This window comes from Suncus etruscus, chromosome 17, assembly GCF_024139225.1.
Source record: "Suncus etruscus isolate mSunEtr1 chromosome 17, mSunEtr1.pri.cur, whole genome shotgun sequence".
Lineage (NCBI taxonomy): Eukaryota > Metazoa > Chordata > Mammalia > Eulipotyphla > Soricidae > Suncus > Suncus etruscus.
In genome coordinates, this window is record NC_064864.1 from 516,937 (window position 1) to 534,671 (window position 17,735).

The window sequence follows — 17,735 nt, forward strand, 5'->3', positions numbered from 1 at the left end:
CAGCTCAGATACTGTTAGTCCCAGCTCCCATTCAAAGAAAAAGGGAAGAGAGTTTTCAGGGGCCAAGAACCTCTTTCGGGGCCCTTCACAGGCAGCTGGTCCCAGAGCCAATTTAGGTTACTGAAATTCAGCAGTATACCCGGAGTGCCCCCGCAGTCCCTATGCATAATGCCGAAGTTGAGGAAGTGGGGAACTGTAGCGGAAACCAGACAAGAGCCCAGTGGGCACGAGGGTTAGGATGAGCTTCTCCCTCTCCCTTTTTCCATCCACCACACAGTGACACATCCGATTCCAGGAGCGAGAGGTGTGTCTCGGGCCATGCCTACATGCCCATTGGCACAGGGCGATGGCCAGGCATGGGGGAAGCAATTGGGCAAAAGAGCATGGCGGGGGCAGGAAGGACAGCAGATGAGAGCAGAGCAGGATGTGGCTGATGCTGAGTCCCTGCGTGAGTTAGGAGTGCACAGGTGGCATGCTGGGGTGTGGGGTGGAGTGCTGGGCAGGTACATACTCCCCAACTGGCTGGGTCTGGGTTCATTGCAGATTCCGAAATCAAGGTGCCATATAGTCACCCTATCTTTGCTCAAAACCCTCCTACTTCTGGTCAAAACTTACGTCTGCATGTTCATGTGACCTGAGGGCCACATAGGGGCTGGACAATCCTGCTACTGCAGAAATGTGGATCCATGAGCCCCAAGCTCCCTGAAGCATTGAGTGTAGTGGAGACCTTGCAAATCAAATGCCTTGAAAGGGGTCCTCACCAGCCCCCCTCTTCATGGGGGTTGGTGGGGAGAGAGCCAGAGGACTGGTGCATCAGGGACACTTGGGACCATGTCCCCTTGAACCTGTCCCTCCCTTCTCGTCCCGAGCTCCAATCCCTACTTCCCCAACCTCTTCACAAAGAGGGGAACTCTGAACTCTTCAAAGGGGGAACTGGCTCAAGTCAGGTCTCTTGGGGAGTGTTTTGTGATGGATTCTGGGAATAAAGCATCTAGAGTTGAGTTTTTAGGGTCTCAGATACAGGTCTGAGCAGCCTCCAAACTTGGGCATGTCAAGGGCTATTTACTATCTCAGGTCTGGCTTGAAAGATGTACCAAGGATGTACAAGACGTACCAAGGCCCCTGTATCAAGCTGTCTAGGGCTCCTGTCATATCCCACATTTACAGGGTGCCAAATAGTAACAATGGGTTGACTGACCGTGTCCCCTCACCAAAACACTTTGTCAAGTGCCCAGTGTTTATGCCTCCAAGCGCCGTGGGAAGAGGAGAAAGAGCCATAGTTCTAAAACCTGTTGGGGGAACCCTGCTTTCCTGGGCCCTTCAGCTGCCAGATTTGTTCAGAGGGTTTGTTCAGATTTGTTCTATTGTTAGAGGAGCCGAAGCAGCCAGAGCTAGCCTGGAAGGGTGGTTGGGGGATGGGGTGCAGCGGATGAATTTTGGAAGGAGGAAGCTGAGAGAATATCCAGAGATGCACACAATATACAGGCAAGGAGCATGGCAGTAGACCCCAAGGACTAGCCAGAGCTGGGCCAGAGCTGGGGACCCCTGGTGGTCTGCAGCGAAGCCATGGGTGGCAGAAACGGGTGGGCAGGAACAGGCAAGGCAGGGAGGGCAGGAAGCACCGCAGGCTCAAACCACACATAGGGCGGCCGAGCAGGTCATGCGGGCGAGGAGGGCACACGCCATACCAATGGGCACGGGGCGTCCAGTCCGTCCAGCCCCGGCAGACCCGGCTCCCCTTTCTCTCCTTTAAAACCTCGGTGTCCCTGTTCACAAAACCAGCCACGATGGTTATTGACGTCGAGGCAGGCCACTCCTGCAGTGGAGAGGCGCACCCCACCCCGGCCAGGATGCAGGACTTCAGGGTGCTTGGGAGGGGACCCCCCTCCCCAGCTGACTCTAAGCCTGGTATCCCAGCGGATGCTCTTTGGCTCTGGGGAAGGTGCACAGAATCGCTCTTGAAGGAGACATGAGTTAGCTGGCTGCACTCTAACTACAAGCCTTCCCAGCCTGACACGTGCCTTGAGCACTGGCGATAGGGAAGGCTCCCGGGTACCTGGGTGGCAGCTGCGTAGATCTGACTGGGTGGTGGACAGCCGGCAGACATCACCCATGAACAGGGCCCTTTTCTGTGCTGTTGAATGAATCTGAGTGTGTGTGTGTGGGGGGGGGGGGAGCCCCCAGGACGCGCTAACCCCAATGTCCTGCATCTTGACCGAGGGAGGATTGAGCGGCTGCCACAGCCGCCCAAAGATGGGCCACAAACCAAGAAGGTGGAGGAGAGACGCAGGGGGCTGTGCTGGCTCCAGCAAGGGCAGCAGAGAAGGAACCTTCTTTTAAATCCCTTCCCCACTGATCCTTCCGAGCAAAGGATCCTCTTCAAAGGAAAGAGATTGGGGAAAATTGCTTGCAGCTGTGCCCTAGGGCAGTGCCCACAGCAGGCAGTGCCTACCCCTCACCGGGCTGGCAGAAACTTAGGGTCTGGGCAGCAGCTTTATCTTTGCTTCTAGTCTCCCTCTATTTCCCTTCTTGATTTCTGACGCACAAACCCCATGAAAATAAAACCCAAACGAAGCAAACGATAACGGCAAACATACCAACGGGCAGGGGGCGTCCAATCCAGGTGCTCCTTGGTCTCCCTTATCCCCTTTAGGCCCCCGGGAGCCTTTCTTCCCCCTCTCCCCCTGTAAATGATGGGTTAGTCCAAGAAAAACACAACAACAACAACAACAACAACAACAACAACAGCAGCAGCAGCAACAGCAATACTTTAGTATTAGTTTCATGTTAAAGTTAGAGACAGAAAGAGAAGTGAAATAAAAGAGGGAGTAGCGTCTCTCCCTGAGAGATTCTCCCTCAGGGGAGATGGTTAGGGGTCAATGACGACCCTCTCCCCACTAGGAGCCTCGCAAATTGGCCAGGGCAGTGGGCAGGGGGTGGAAGCGAGGCCAGGACAGAGAAGAGAATGGAGGTCTTGGCATTGCAGGGGGAGGCAGGGATGGTGGGAGATAATGGGGGGCTGGTTTTGCTCACACTGAGCCCTGACACACCTGTGGGATCTGGATATCCCCATCTGTCTCTCACGCTGGAAAGGCCCCCGCTGGCGACCTTTGGCTCTGCTGCTTTTTACCCCCTTGCTATTCTACTGGGAGGTCGGGGGAATGATTTTTGAGTTCATGCATGCGTGTGTGTGTGTGTGTGTGTGTGTGTGTGTGTGTGTGTGTGGATGATTTTTGAATTCATGCATGCATGCACGTGTGTGTGTGTGTGTGTGTGTCTGTGTCTGTGTCTGTGTACATACCAGTAGTGCATGCCGAGTGCCTGTGTCTGTATGTGTGGGCATGTGGGCATACGCCTGCCCAGGGCTCCTGGTGTTCTGTGCCCCTCCTGAGAACTGCTGCTCAGTCCTGGCCCATCGTGGGGAAGGAGGGAATGGGCTGCAGTCAGGCCTTTCCTTCCTGGTGGTCCTGGGGCTCTTTTGGGAAAGTTTTCTAGAGCCCATAGCAGAGTGACTCTTGGTGTCTGCCACGGGGCCTGGAATGAGGACAGCAGGCGGGTGGGAGAGGCTTTAGGCAGAGCCGGTCTTGCCACTCCTCGTGGCCTGCTGAGGTGACGGAACTTCTCTTCTCGGAGCCCGATCCTTCACTGGTGACCCACGGAGGGAGATGGGGTCGGAAACAGGCCCTTGTGAGGTCTGTGTGCAAGGGATGGCCTGGGCCTCTGTAACTGAGCTACTTTCTGACCAGAATGGGAAATGGGAGCATTTACATGGTACGAGAGCCAGCAGAGCTGCTGCTGGAGGCACGATCTCACGCCTACCATTTTCCCTTGGGAGGGAGGAAGAACACCAGGATGTTTGGGGGGCACTGGACAACCGCTCCTGGTGGTATTTGGCTCACTTTGCAGGCAGGTAGCTTAATGCCCGGTCAGTGGGTCTAGGGCCACCTAATGGTGCTCTGGGGACTTTGTGGCGCTGAGCATCGAACATGCCAGACACGTGCTCCAGCCCTTTGAACACCCCCCCCCCCAAGCACTAAGAATCAGTCCTGACCTTGTCCTGAATCTTTAGGACCCTACGTGACCTGTGTCTCCTCATGATTCCAGGGTGGCTGCCACTGCTCGTTGCATTGCTCTTGCTCCCTGTGAGTTTTCGAAGTGCAAATGCTACTTTGGAGATCAACATGCACATGGGCACCTGTCTCACTTACGAGCACAGTGCCAGGAATGATCCCCAAGAGTGTGGCCACCAGCAGCCTGTGTGGAGAGGCCCAGAATAGAACTCCCCAGATCCCCTTGGGTCAGGCCACTGTAAGAGTGGGCACGCCCTATGAGGCCAGATGGGGACGACCACAATTTGCCTCTGGGGAAGAGCCTTGGGAGCCACTGCCCTGACCTTCAGGAGGGGGAGATGACACAAGGGGACAGCATAGGGGATGGCCTCCACCTGGGGTTCTTGGCGACCATTGTTGGCACCATTTTAGCCACAGCCCTGTGTCCCCGACCCAAAAAAACACAGGGAGAGCCTCTGGCCTGCCAGAGGGGCTGCAAAGGCCAGGGACATGGGGACAGAGCGTTCTCCAAGCAGGGAGTGGAAGGTGATCTGGGGAGAGAGAGGTCTAACAGGGAGTTGCAAATGTGGGCGATCACATCTGGAGGAGGGAAGCTGCTGAGAGTAAAGAAAGGAAGAGGCAGACCAGAGCTTAGAGAGAGTAAGAGGAAGAGAGGAAAGGCAGTCTGGGGCAGCAACACCTACAGATAGTACAGCTAGGCTTACCCCCCTAACCCCCTGCCCCCACACAATGTGAAGGTTTGGAGTCTCCCCCATGCTATCTTAGCCCACAGTTGGCTTGTATGACTGCACCATGGCACCCATTTTCCTGAGCCCCAAACAACTAAAACCACCCCCTATTATCTTTTGAAGGAGTCTCATTCTATAAGTTTCTATAAGCTGCTCAGAGGGAAGGCGGTGGCCCAAGTAACAGGCACGGAACCTTCTTCCCTCTCACATGTGTGTCCCTTCAGTGTCCCCCACCCCACCATCTAGGACTCTGGGTTATTGCTGAGGGGAACTTCCTCTTCATGCCAGGAAAGTGGGGGACCAACCCCTTCCCAGTGGGACCTAGAAAGGCATATGGGTCAGAGGAACAGACCGCAGGTTTTGGTGCAGGCTCCAGACCTGACATGGGGCCAAGTCTGTGAGCAGCCTGCAGGGAATCCATGACCCATATGTAGTGAGGTGGGGTGGTGAGTAGATTTTGTACACTTCCAGCCTCACCTTCATGCCTGGTCCTTTCCCTTGACTAAAATGTCAATATTTTGGGTTTCCAGGCATCATCCCCCAACCCCCCTCCCCCCGTTAAGATAACTAGGTCTCAGGGGAGCTGAGGTGGAGAGCATGTTCTTCTGGGATATCCTGGCATCCTTAAGAAGAAACGGTCTTTTTTTTTTTTTTTTTTTTTGGTTTTTGGGCCACACCCGGTGACGCTCAGGGGTTACTCCTGGCTATGCGCTCAGAAGTCGCTCCTGGCTTGGGGGACCATATGGGACGCCGGGGGATCGAACCGCGGTCCGTCTCCTAGGCTAGCGCAGGTAAGGCAGGCACCTTACCTCCAGCGCCACCGCCCGGCCCCAGAAGAAACGGTCTTGAATGAGAAAAGTAGAAGTAGCTGGTTCTTGCTGGGTATATACCTGGCACTACTTGGGGCTAACTCCTGGTTCTGTGCTCAGGAACCACTCCTGGCGGGGCTGGGGGACCATCAAGGATCAAACCTAGGTTGGCAGCATGTAAGACAAGTGCCTATCCTGCTGGACTATAGCTCCGGCCCAAGAGCGGATTGCTTCTTAACCCAGAAGCCTGCTCTTAGCAGTCAACCAAATGGGCTCCATGGTGGTCTCCAAAGAAGGGTCATGCTACTGGACTGTTCCAGGCTGGGCACTGCTACCTTCTGATGGCCAGATGGTGAGTAAACCTTATCTAGAGGGAGCAGAGAAGGGATATTTTCCAACCAATCCTAGATGCCACTCGCTAACTCAGTGCCCTGTGAGCTTTCAGCAGAAGAACCTGCTCTCATGCCTATCTGTCTCTGATCAGGTCAAGGGCATTCACCTGCCCTGCCTGTACCTGTGAAGCAGCCCAATCCTGCAGCTGCAGGAACACAGCTGGTGCCTGGTTTGGTGCCACAAGCCAACTGAAAAGGCCTTAAGAAACAGGGGTTAGTGCTGAACACTTCAGAAAGTCAGAGTGCTTTAGAAATAACCAGGAAGGATGTTAGTAGGCCACTACAGAGGTGGAATGATCGCATTCTCAAGTGGCTTCAATTCTTGGATGCCACATAAGGGACAGTTCCAGTCTTTCCTGACAGGCTGCTGAGTTTCTGCCAGTCATTTTTTTTTTTTATATACCAGTGGTTTCTAGATGGGGTTTTCCCATGAACAGTCTGGTAGGGCTAGTATTTCCAGACCAGGTAGGACAGAAGCAATTGCTCTGAACCAAAGCCAATAAATTTAGGGGACACGGAATAGCCAATGAGTACATCTTACAGAATGGCATTATTCGATGCTAGTGCCCATTTCTACGCATGGACCAGGTCAAGCAAGGTTCAAAGATGAGCAGAGACAGGTTCTAGAAGCTCTGCCTGTACTCTAAGAACCCAGAACCTTTTATGAGCATTCGGGTCTGCCTTTTCCCTCTGTTTTCCTAGACTTCCTAGCCTCTCCTCAGACCTCTAGTTCTTGTGACTCAGAAGATGCTCTGGACATGCATCATCCTCTGAGGACCATTTTAGGAGTTCCAGAAAGGAACCTGAGCCCACCCCCTTAGAGATAATTCAGTTATTCCTGTACGACCCACGACTCTGACCACTGCTGTCTACTTGAATTCATTTTCTTGATCACTGGAGGCCTGAGATGCCCCATGAAGCTAAGTTTCCAGAGGTCAGGCCCAGGGTCCACCGGGCGGAAAAACATCCGCCAGGGGTGATCAGGACTTCCCAAGGGTGAGCGGGCCAGATGACCCATGTCTGGAGCCAATGCTAATTCCGCAGGCGCCCTGGTTTGGGCGCATTGCAGACAAAGCCAAGCTTCAATTTCAGGATTAGGCCCCAGGCTCCCTGTCGGCCACGATTAAGCTCCAGACTATTAGGGCTTTTAATTGAGGCTGGTTTATCGGTAAAAACAAAACAAAAAACAAGACCAAAAAGACCCACCCAAACCGGCAGTTACCAGTGGGGTCAGGGATCATTCCACCACATCAGGAAGACATTAGTGACAAGAGCGCCCAAGTGCACGGCTCAGACTCACCCGGTTTCCTTTGACCCCGGGTAGTCCGTGTAAACCCTGTAAGAGATCAGAGGAGTAAAGATGGGCTCAGGACCAGACCCAGGCCAATACTTCCTTCCAGGTGCCGAGGCTCTGTGCTGAGACCCAAGTGGGCCCAAGACAAAACTGCTCAAGGAACCTGTCCTAGAAGCCAGCGGGTGAGGGACTTTGGGACCAGCCCACCACAGGTCCAGGTTCCTCGCTGGCCTGGGGCTCATTTTCATGATCAGTAGGAGGAGGAATCCGAGAGCACAGTGGAGGCCCAGGACACTCCTGTGGGGTGAGGGTGTTCATCCGCCCTCCTGCCTGGCCTGGGGCAGTCTCAGACCCTCTTTCTAATTTGTTGGGAGACCATGATCTTGATTCTTTTATTTAGACTATCAAATAAGTAGTTTTTGTTTTTACAGCACACCCAGAGGTGCTCAGCATTTATTCCTGGGTCTATGCTCAGGGATCACTCCTGGTGGGGCTCAGGGCACCCAAAGTTATGGAACTGGTCCCATGCAAGGCAAACACCTTACACCCTGTACTAACTAACACTCCAGCCCCAAGCATTCTACAATCGCTGTAGAATCTACTCCCAACTGTGCTAAGGGCTCCTCTGGGTGCTGGGGATGGAAGCAAGGTGTCTCGGACTTCTGGCCCCAAGAGGTGAAAGGGCCACCTTGGCCAAGAGGGTCTCTAGGGAAGCTGCATCCCTCATCTCATCTCTCTTGGACATTTGAGGAGGCCTGGATTTGAGGTGGCCCCGCTCCAAGGATAGAGCTAGGGTGCTTACTTCTGCCCATGGGGCCATGCATGTGGGAATTTGTCTTGAGTTCTGCCTAGTAGGAGACTATGAGCCTGGGGGTTGCTTGGCCACCAGATGAGAATCTCCATTGGGTCCCTCAGTTATGTGTAGGCTCTGTGCTTCTGGGGTACTGTGCTTCTGGGGGTGGGCAGGGTGGAGGAGAGAACCAGGTGCCCAGGGAACTTACTGGAAGTCCAGTTGCTCCCTTTGGTCCTGTCAGCCCGGAGTCACCTTTATTGCCCTAAAACGGGAGAAGGAAGTCGTGAGGTCTCCCTGATCCATGATAGCCTCTGGCCTGTGTGTCGCTGGCAAGGGAACCAGAGAGACCTCTCCAGTCTCCCCGAGGAGCTGCATGGAGCTTAAGAGGGATTGGCTGGGCTTGAAGCCCACCCCTCTCCCCAGGGTTGGGTTCCCCCTCTGGAAGGAATGGGCCTTGGACCCTGGCCAGCCCAAGGCTGAGGCTGGGAAGGGGAAGGAGGAACAGGAAATGGGCCTGGGGTGGGAAGACTGCAGGGAGTCCCTGCGCTACAGTTCTGGGATTTCTTCTCCGAGAGCTCAGATTGGCCGTCCTGACTGACCCCCAGGGGCTGGGGTCTCAGGGCAGCCTCAGCTGCTTGTGTCCTCCCTACTCAGATGTGTCCTGGAGCTAGGCAGAAAGGACTCAGCCAAATGGCTCTTGGGGTGCCTGCGCCCGCATTTGGGCCATAATGGGGTATGAAATGGGCAATGGGGCTACTGGGAGGACCCTGTGTCTAGGACAGGCCTCCTGCATCCACTCTCACCTGGTCCACCCTCCCACTGTGGGATGGAGCCCCACGGACTCCTTTTCTAACATCTCTTTAAGTGGCTTCAGGCTCCCCCGCAAAGTGAGTGGATTTTCAGGGTGCCAGAGCCAGCAGTTCCAGGTGACTTGCCTGACAGCTTGGCTCTGGGGCCAGAGAACCAGAAGCAGAGCAGGGGGCGCTTTGGGGGTCTTGGTCCCCTCCTAACTACACCACCACACTTGTCTGGTAGGATCCCAGAGAAGATGAAGGATTGGGGTGCCGCTGACAGCTATGAAGGAGGGACGAGGACGACTGGAGGTAATGGGGTGATTCTGTAATGGGGTAATGGGGGGCAGTGCCAGGCCCGTCCTCCTGCGGGGAGCTTGCTGGGCACCCACTGGGCACTCACCCTCTCACCCTTTGGTCCTGCTGGGCCTGGAATGCCAATTGGTCCCGGAATACCCTGGGTGGGGTGAAAGGAAGCAGAGGTGATGGTGCTGGCATGGGGGCCCGGGGAGCCCTCCCCACAGTGAGCAAGCCCAGGGTTGGCAGCCAAACTCTCAGAGGGCCTCATCTGGAAGGCGCCTTCGGAGCTCGGGGGCTGGACTCAGGAGAAAACCTTTTTGCTCCCCAGCCAAGCTTGCCAAGGCTGAAGACAAGATGCTGCCATCCCTGGGGTGGGGGGGTCAGGGGCTCCACATGCAGCGGCAGGTCTTCATGCCACAGACCTAGGCGGGCGCAGCACACAGGCAGGCATGGGGGTCAGCCAGCCGCCCCCTCCCCACCACGCCCCTTCATTCCCCAGTCCCAGCTGCACCGAGAGTGTGAGTGAGAAGATCTGGGGTGCCTGAAACACTGGCCTGGCAGGGAGGGTGAGGGGTGCTGGGGCCCGAGTGGGGCTCATGAAGGCACATGAAACACACCCATGCACCCTCCTGTTGAGCTTCCCTGGGTCTGTACACGCAACTGTGCTCTGCACCAATGGGGGTGGGGGTAAGAAGGTGACTGAAAAGTGGGGGCCATCTACTTCATACAGAGAGAGAAGGGGGGGAGAGAGAGAAGGAGAGAGGGAGAGGGAGAGAGAGGAGAGAGAGGAGAGAGAGAGGGAGAGAGGGAGAGAGGGAGAGAGAGAAAGAGAAGGAGGGAAGCCGCAGAAGATGGAGTGGAAGGACCCTGGATGAGGGAGGGATGTGGTGTCTCTGAACAGGGCAGGTCCCTCACAGTATGGTGGGCTCTGTGTCCCTCCTCAAAGCCTTCCTCAAAGACGGGGGCTTCTGCCCTACTTGGGGATACCTGGGCCTCTCTGTTGGATTAAGTGATGGACTATGTCCCCATTCATACCCTGATCGATCGGATACGTCAGAAGCTGTGTTTGATTAAAGTGCTCCTGGGCCCAGGCAGCTTATTCCCACCTTTAAATCTGTGATAGTTTGGATTTTTTTTTTTTTTTTTTTTTTGGCTACACCTGGCAGTGTGCAGGGGATACTTCTCAGGAATCACTCCTGGCAGGCTTGGGAGACCATATGGGTTGCTGGGGACTGAACCTGGGTGGGCGGCGTGCAAAGCTAAAAGCCCTCCCTGCTGTGGTATAGCTCTGGCCCCCTTGTGATAGTTTTTATAAGAAAAAGAAATCCAAAGCACTGAATCTTTGGGTCCCGCACTATTCCCTGCTGTCAACCCAAATGGACTGAGTGTTTGAGAGGGAGGATGTGGGGTTGCCCCTTTGCGGGGGTGTGGGGCATGCGAGGGCAGCAGGGGACTCAGTTGCTGGAAGAGAAAAAACCGCAACTTCATGTGCTGAGGTCAAATCCTTCAGTGAACGGCCAGGAGGGGTTCTGGGACCAGACAGGACTCAGCCTTGTCGCCGCACGCAAGCAGCCTGCAGTGGAGTGAGATGCTGCAAAGATTCTCTTAGGCCCCCCAGCTAAGCTCTACGTTCCGGTGGGCATCTGTCTGAGCCCTTGGCTTCCACTCAGGTCTGAGGGAAGGTTTGCTGAGGTGGCCTCACCCCACAAATCCCCCTCAGGTTCCTTCTCCCACCACCCAGAGTCATTCCTGCCAGCCCATGGGGGCCTTATCAGCCGATGGCAGACCTAGGATCTGACAGCTGACAGGGCCTGTCAGTGCACTCTGGGAATACTCCCAGCCTCTGACCTGCAAAGCCCTGGGATTTGAGCCCTGAGGGGAGGTGCAGTGGGCAGAGAGGGGAGAGGCGGTTTATGAGATGCCACTGTGCTGGACACAGAAGAGCTTTCTAGAAAGACAGGAGCGACCTATTTCCTGCGTCAGGGAGCTCTGCGTCAAGCAGCCAGGTGAATCTTGTTTTCGCTGCAGGAAGGCCCTAGCTGGGTTGCGCGGCCTGACTGGAAGTTAACGGTCCACCATCACTGAGCTGAGGGAGAGGGGTAGCCTGTGTGCCACTCGGTACCACACCGGCCTTGACCCGTCAACTCTGCTCCCCTCCACGTCCTCACACTCAGGGCTGGAGGCTCCTGGGAGAAGACAGGCCCTGAAGCAGACAGCGGAGACACACAGCTCACAGCACAGAGACAACACAGCAGGAGGAGCAGACATGGGGGGCTGGTGAGAAGGACCAAGGCCCGGCTCCCAGGCTCAGGAATTCTGGGGTAGCTGCCTTGGGTCCAGAGGCCTGAGCAGGCACAAAAGGTACCATCTGGGTGTTGGTGGAGGGAGAAGGCCTGACTTCCGGGGAAAACAAGGCCACAGGGCACAGACAGGAAGGATGACGGGCTGGGGAAGGGGTCATGGCGTGACACTCACCGGCGGCCCAGGCTTGCCGTCCAAACCTGAAGCTCCCTGGACGAAGGGACAATTTGACCAAAAGAAGGGGAAGGGAGAAACGGGAGGGAGAGAAAGGGGCCGGGAGGGAAGAGGTGAGTGAAGCAGTGACTCCGGACAGACACAAACGCTGGTCGTCAAACAACACGGGACGCGTAAGCTCGGGAGGACAGGGGGTGGTGTTGGCGTGGAGAGAGATGCTGACTGTAATGTGGACGGCTGTGCTTGCACCCGCTTCCCGGAGAGTGGGGACCCCAAGGGGCTGGCACCCGACAGCTTGCGAAGCTAAGCACGAGTCTCGGGGGTCCAGGCAGGGTCTTTCCTGGATGGAGGCGAGGGGAAGTGGGCAGGGCCAGAGGCAGGAGACTACATGTTTCATGGAGCAAAGTTGTCGGCAGGAGAGATGGGACATGCTTGGAGCACAGCAGCACCACCTCATAGTGGTGGGACATGGGATATGGGAAGTGGAAAGGCGGATGTGGGGCATGGGGCGTGAGATGTGGGACATAGGATGGAGGCGTGTTCTCATACAGATGGTGGGAATGGGGAGCCCTGGCTCTACCACTGGGCTGTGGGGCACCCCGACTACCCCTTCAAACTACAGGAAGAGACCTCCTTCCTCCTGGTGGCAGGTCATAGAGAAGACGGGGAGCTGCCTTTCCTATCTGCCCTGACCCATACAGACCAGGTTGAGGAAACAGCCCAAATCCCAGAAAGGGGTCTCAGGATTCTCCAGTCGGAGAAAGCACCCAGGAAAGGGAGGAGGGCTGCTTCCTCTCAGGGAAGGGCTGGGTGGGAGGACCAGCCATCACACTAGAGTTTGGGGAACCTAGAGCTGTGCCTTGTGGCACTGGCTGAAGCCTCAGAAGTGGGGGTTTCATGCTCCTGGTCTGGGGACTCAAGTCCCACCCCAGCCCCACCCTGACTCTCCAAAAACGTGTGCAGTTTTAAAGCTCCAGGTGAGGCCCGTGGGTGGTCAGTATCGGGAGCCATTTTGGGATGGGGGCCAGGGAAGCGGGAGATCCTGTGGAATGTAGGTGCAGCCGTGCAAATGACACGCGGAGGGGGAGCCTGGAAACGGGGTCTGTGCTGCCTGGCCAGGCCACTGTCTACATGGAGTGAACCCTGAGGGGTGAACATGCCAACAGAGGCCCCTGACGCTCAGGAGCCACGGACAGAGTCTGGGTGGATCTGCAAGGTTTGGGTTTGTGGCTTTCCCAGCAGTGCTCTGGCTTACTCGGGGCTCTGTGCTCTGGGGTCAATCTGATGGGACTTTAGTCGAACTATTTGGGGTGCAAGAGATCGGACCCATGTGACTACATGCAGGGCAAGAAAGCACCTTCCTGGGCCCCCCATCTCCTGATCTGCAGTTGGAAGAATAATTTCTTTTTTTTTTGATTTTTGGTTTTTGGGTCACAGCCGGCAGCGCTCAGGGTTTCCTCCTGGCTCTACGCTCAGAAATTGCCCCTGGCAGGCTCAGGGGACCATATGGGATGCCGGGATTCGAACCACCGTCCTTCTGCATGCAAGGCAAACACCTTAGCGCTGTGCTAAATCTCCGCTCCGGAAGAATAATTTCTATCTCATGGTAGAAAGTGGGAGGCGGCAAAAAAAAAAAAAAAAAAAAAAAGAGGAGGCTGCCTTAAGGACCCTTGGCTGTCTTGCCTGTTACTTAGGTTGGAAAAAGCATTCGCTGCATATTCCTTACTCCGACAGCCGAGTTGGAGCATGAAGGGGGACCAGAGCCTTTACTTTTTCATGGGCATCTTGGGTCTGTGTTGCCTGTTTGCATGTCAGCCCCATTTGGATTTTTCAGGGTTCTCTAGGGGTGCTGGGCTATGAAGGTAGAAACAGGGCCACAAGTGGCTAAGCAGGGGGACAGGTGGTATCTGCACGAGGAGGGATACAGAGTCATTCCTGATGCAGTAAAAGGCATAGGAAAGAGGTGACATAGGTCTAGTCCACAGGTCAAGGGGCTCAGTGCTAAACTCGGCCTGACTTTGAGGATCCCAGGGGAGGAGCTGACCCTTGCCTCTGCCATTGTTTAGTCTTCAAGCTATGCCCAGTGCAGAGGACTCAGCTTCCCATGATCTCCCTAGCTAGTGGCCACTCTGGGGGCTGGGACTGGCCCTGTACATGCCTTGGATGGATAGGCAGGAGTCTTTCTGTATGGGTTAGTGGCCCCTGGTCCTGCCCTGCCACCAACTTCTATGTGACTTCTATGTCAACTTCTTTTTTTTTTTTTTTTTTTTTTTTTGGTTTTTGGGTCTCACCCGGCAGTGCTCAGGAGTTACTCCTGGCTCCATGCTCAGAAGTCGCTCCTGGCGAGCACGGGGGACCATATGGGACGCCGGGATTCGAACCGATGACCTTTTTGCATGAGAGGCAAACGCCTTACCTCCATGCTATCTCTCCGGCCCCCTATGTCAACTTCTATGTCGCTTCAAGTGACTCATTTTCCTCTCTGGGCCCATCAAGTAACGTGACTCAATAGCCAGATGAGCCCATGGAGACTGATGGGGAATGAATCCCAGCACCCCAAGACAGGTGCAGGGTGTGTTCATCTGGACTCGGGAAGCCCTCCAGCCTCTGGAGTTTGAGGCACAGGGTCCATCCAGTCCAGGGCTCCTGTCTCAGTGATTTCTCACTCTTGCTTAGGAGTGTCTGGCCCTGGGAAACTGAGAGCAGATATTTGGGGGTTAAACTGTAATGATTCTCACTTTTATGACCTTTCATGGGATGGGGTGCTGGAGAGCAGAGAGAAGGGCTGTTTTAGGGTGCCCCTAGGATCGGGATATGCTCTTGTCCCTGATCCCTCATCTGGTGTTCATATTGCTGCTCTCTTGGTTGGCCCATCTGAGGGCTACCTGGGGGCAGGAGGGGTCCCTGCTTAACATCCCCTATTCCAGGCCCTTCGAGGAGCACCAGAGCCCAGAGTCAAGTCATGGGACGCAGAAATAACACACGGCACTATTTTGTTTCATTTTTTGAGGGTCATATCCAGTGGTATTCAAGGCTGACTCCTGGCAGGCTCAGGAGGGGTCATATGGCATGCCGGAAATCGAACATGGCCGAACAAGGCTAGCAAGTGCCCTGCCTGCTGTGCTACATAGATCTGCCCCTTTGTTTCTGGGTCACATCTGGTGATGCTCAAGTCTAACTCCCGGCTCTTTGCTCAGGGATCACTACTAGCAGGGGGACCAGATGGGATGCCAGGGATCCAACCAAAGTTGGCTGCAAACAAGGCAAATGCTCTCCCAGCTGTGTTATTGCTCTGTTCTAAAGTCTATTTTTTATTTGTGTGTGTTTGGGGGGGGGGCACACCAGACTGTGCTGGGGATTATCCCTGACTTTGTACTCAGGGATGAATCCTGGAGGTGCCCAGAAGACCTGCTGGGGTGCTGGGGATTGCACCTGGGTGAGCCATATGCAAGGCCAGTGCCTTAACCCTTGTAGTAGCAGTATCTCTCCGGCCCCCTTGTACATGCAGCTCGGAGTGGAGGGGGGGCTCTGGTTTCTTGTGGCCTCCCCGAATTCTTCCCATCACCCCCATCCCAGTCATCACATCAGCTGGGACATCCACCATCGTGGGGCAGGGCCCTGGATACTCACTGGGAGCCCCAGAGGTCCTCGGTCTCCCTTTTCTCCCTGAATGCCTTGCTCTCCTTTGGCTCCATCCAGTCCCGCTTCCCCCTGCAGGAAAGAGAGATGGGGCGGTGGTCACAGCAGGCCGGGCCAGAAACCCACCCATATGTTTTGGGGTCCTGGAGAGCAGGGAAGGGGAACGGAGGTCCAAGGGCTGCCGTAAAAGACCCCTAGATCTCAAGTCTTGGTCCAACTCTATTAATGTCCCAAATTCCCTGATTTTGTTCCCCAGAAACTTCAGGCCCCAAAAATCCCTGGGAGAGGAAGGTGGGCAGTGGTCCTGCCTGCCCACAGAACCCCAGGGTGGGGGACTGCATTTCACATTGGCTTCAGTCCCGGGGCTCAGGAGAGTCCTGGTCAATTTTAGTTACTTGAATGCAGGAAAAGCGGTGGTCTGCCCTTTGCCGTGTGCCCTCCCCCATACTTAGATCCAGGGCAGTGTCCTCGAGGAGACCTGATCCCACCTCTCCAGGAGGGAATGCCAGGTTCTGGAAGATTCTACCTTCAAAATCTGTCTGTGTGCTGGGGTTTATTCCTTCTATCCCACTGGCCCCCAGAACCACAAGACATACTTAAGGGAGGGGTCTCGTGGGCCACCCCCTTAGATTCACTCTAAGGCCCAATCCCAGTACCACCAATTGTCTCACCTTTGGTCCAGGAATACCCTGGAGCCCCTGTATGTAGAATCAAAACAAGACATTTTAGAAGTAGGTTTGGGTGAATCTTGGGGGAAGGGGATCCTGAGTTAACTCTCCCCAGCCAGGCACAGGGTAATTTTCCACAGACCCCCAGTGTTCCGGACCAGTGTCTCAGAGGAGACAGTAGCACACATAAGAGATGAATAGGCACAAAGTTCCATGGAATCACACTCTCATGGAGCTTGCTGCTACAACTGAAACCCACACTACCTCAGGGACCTGCAAGAACCAGGTTCTGTTAGTTCAGAGAACCTGAGGGTCCTTAGGTGACAAAAAGGGTCCCCACTTTCTCATCTGTAACCCTGGGCTTACAGCCAGGACTCATATGGCTGCATTAAATGGATCTTGATGGACCAGAGCAATAGCACAGCAGGTAGGGCATTTGCCTTGCATGCAGCTGATCCTGGTTCAATCCCCAGGAGGTCCCATAAGGTCCCCTGAACCTGCCAGAAGTAATTTCTGCATGCAGAGCCAGGGATACCCTTGAGCAACACTGGGTGTGGCCAAAACTTTAAAGAACAGAAACAAACAAACAAAAATGCCAAAAAAAGGGTCACAAGCTACAAGACCCCTGCCTAGGGGTAGGAGGGAGTAGGAGTGAACAGAGGCTGTACTTAAACCCGGGATAGCAGGAACTCTGTAACTGGACAGAAAGATTGAGGGGTCCTCATCCCCCCATACACACACTCACCGGAGGTCCGGGGGGACCTTCTGGCCCAGGTGGCCCAGGAAGCTGGAAGAAAAGGGAGTCAATGAGCTGACAGGGTGACCTGGGGCATGGCCTTCCCTTCCCACATGCCCCGAGCGTGGCTGAGCCAATGAGACCAGAGGCCAGAGCAATGCCCTAGAGTCCCCAGAGGAAGGAATGGAACAGGCCAGAGACTGTCAGCTTGCACAATGTTGGGAAAACCATGACATGGCCAGAAATGTCCCCACTCGTCTGCTCTTTGGTTTCCTTGGAAAACAGGAAACGTGGTTCTTGTTCACTGGCACCCGAAGCTAAGGAAAAGTTTGGCTTGAGCTGAGAAAGAGGTGGGCTTGGTATATTCCGTTACCCCACTTTTACGCCCACAGTATCCCACTGTATTTAATTGGAACCCCTGTTCAGTTGTCCACCTGGCCCTCCGGGATACCTCAAGTTTGTTTCTAAAAGCCAACAATGGTTATCTGGAATAAGGAGAGTTTCTGAGGAGCGTTTATTTCCTCAGTGTGCCCACATTTGTAAGGGGCTGCTGGTCTGATTGTCTGAGGGTAGCCCTGAACCTCAACTTTCTTAAGAAAATACTTCCTGGGGGCTGGAGAGATAGCATGGATGTAAGGCGTTTGCCTTGCATGCAGAAGGACGGTGGTTTGAATCCTGGCATCCCATGTGGTCCCCTGAGCCTGCCAGGAGCTATTTCTGAGCGTAGAGCCAGGAGGAACCCCTGAGTGCTGCTAGCTGTGACCCAAAAACTAAAAAAAAAAAAAAACTTCCTGTGGGCCAGAGCAATAGCACAATGGTAGGGTGTTTGCTTGCATGCGGCTAAGCCAGGACGAACCTGGGTTCAATCCCCTGCATCTCATATAGTCCCACTAGCCAGGAACGATTTCTGAGCACATATAACCCCTGAGCATCACCGGGTATGGCCCCCCAAAAACCCAAACACAAAAAAAGAAAACACTTCCTGTTTTCTTATTCTAAATAATTCAAGTTCATTCCTGGGATACTGGTTTAATAGACCT

The 17,735-nt window shown here is 54.8% G+C and overlaps 1 protein-coding gene across 1 annotated transcript in view; it reads right to left on the reverse strand.

Moving 5' to 3' along the window:
* Positions 1 to 17,735, reverse strand: part of COL13A1 (collagen type XIII alpha 1 chain) — a 126,687-nt gene that overhangs the window by 2,500 nt on the left and 106,452 nt on the right. Inside the window, exons 31-37 of the mRNA XM_049790509.1 lie at positions 16,705 to 16,746; positions 15,963 to 15,989; positions 15,283 to 15,363; positions 9,281 to 9,334; positions 8,295 to 8,348; positions 7,300 to 7,335; positions 2,598 to 2,684 (exon numbers count right to left, since the gene is read on the reverse strand). Of these exons, the coding sequence (XP_049646466.1) occupies positions 2,598 to 2,684; positions 7,300 to 7,335; positions 8,295 to 8,348; positions 9,281 to 9,334; positions 15,283 to 15,363; positions 15,963 to 15,989; positions 16,705 to 16,746 (381 nt within the window). The remainder of the gene's footprint in view (positions 1 to 2,597; positions 2,685 to 7,299; positions 7,336 to 8,294; positions 8,349 to 9,280; positions 9,335 to 15,282; positions 15,364 to 15,962; positions 15,990 to 16,704; positions 16,747 to 17,735) is intronic.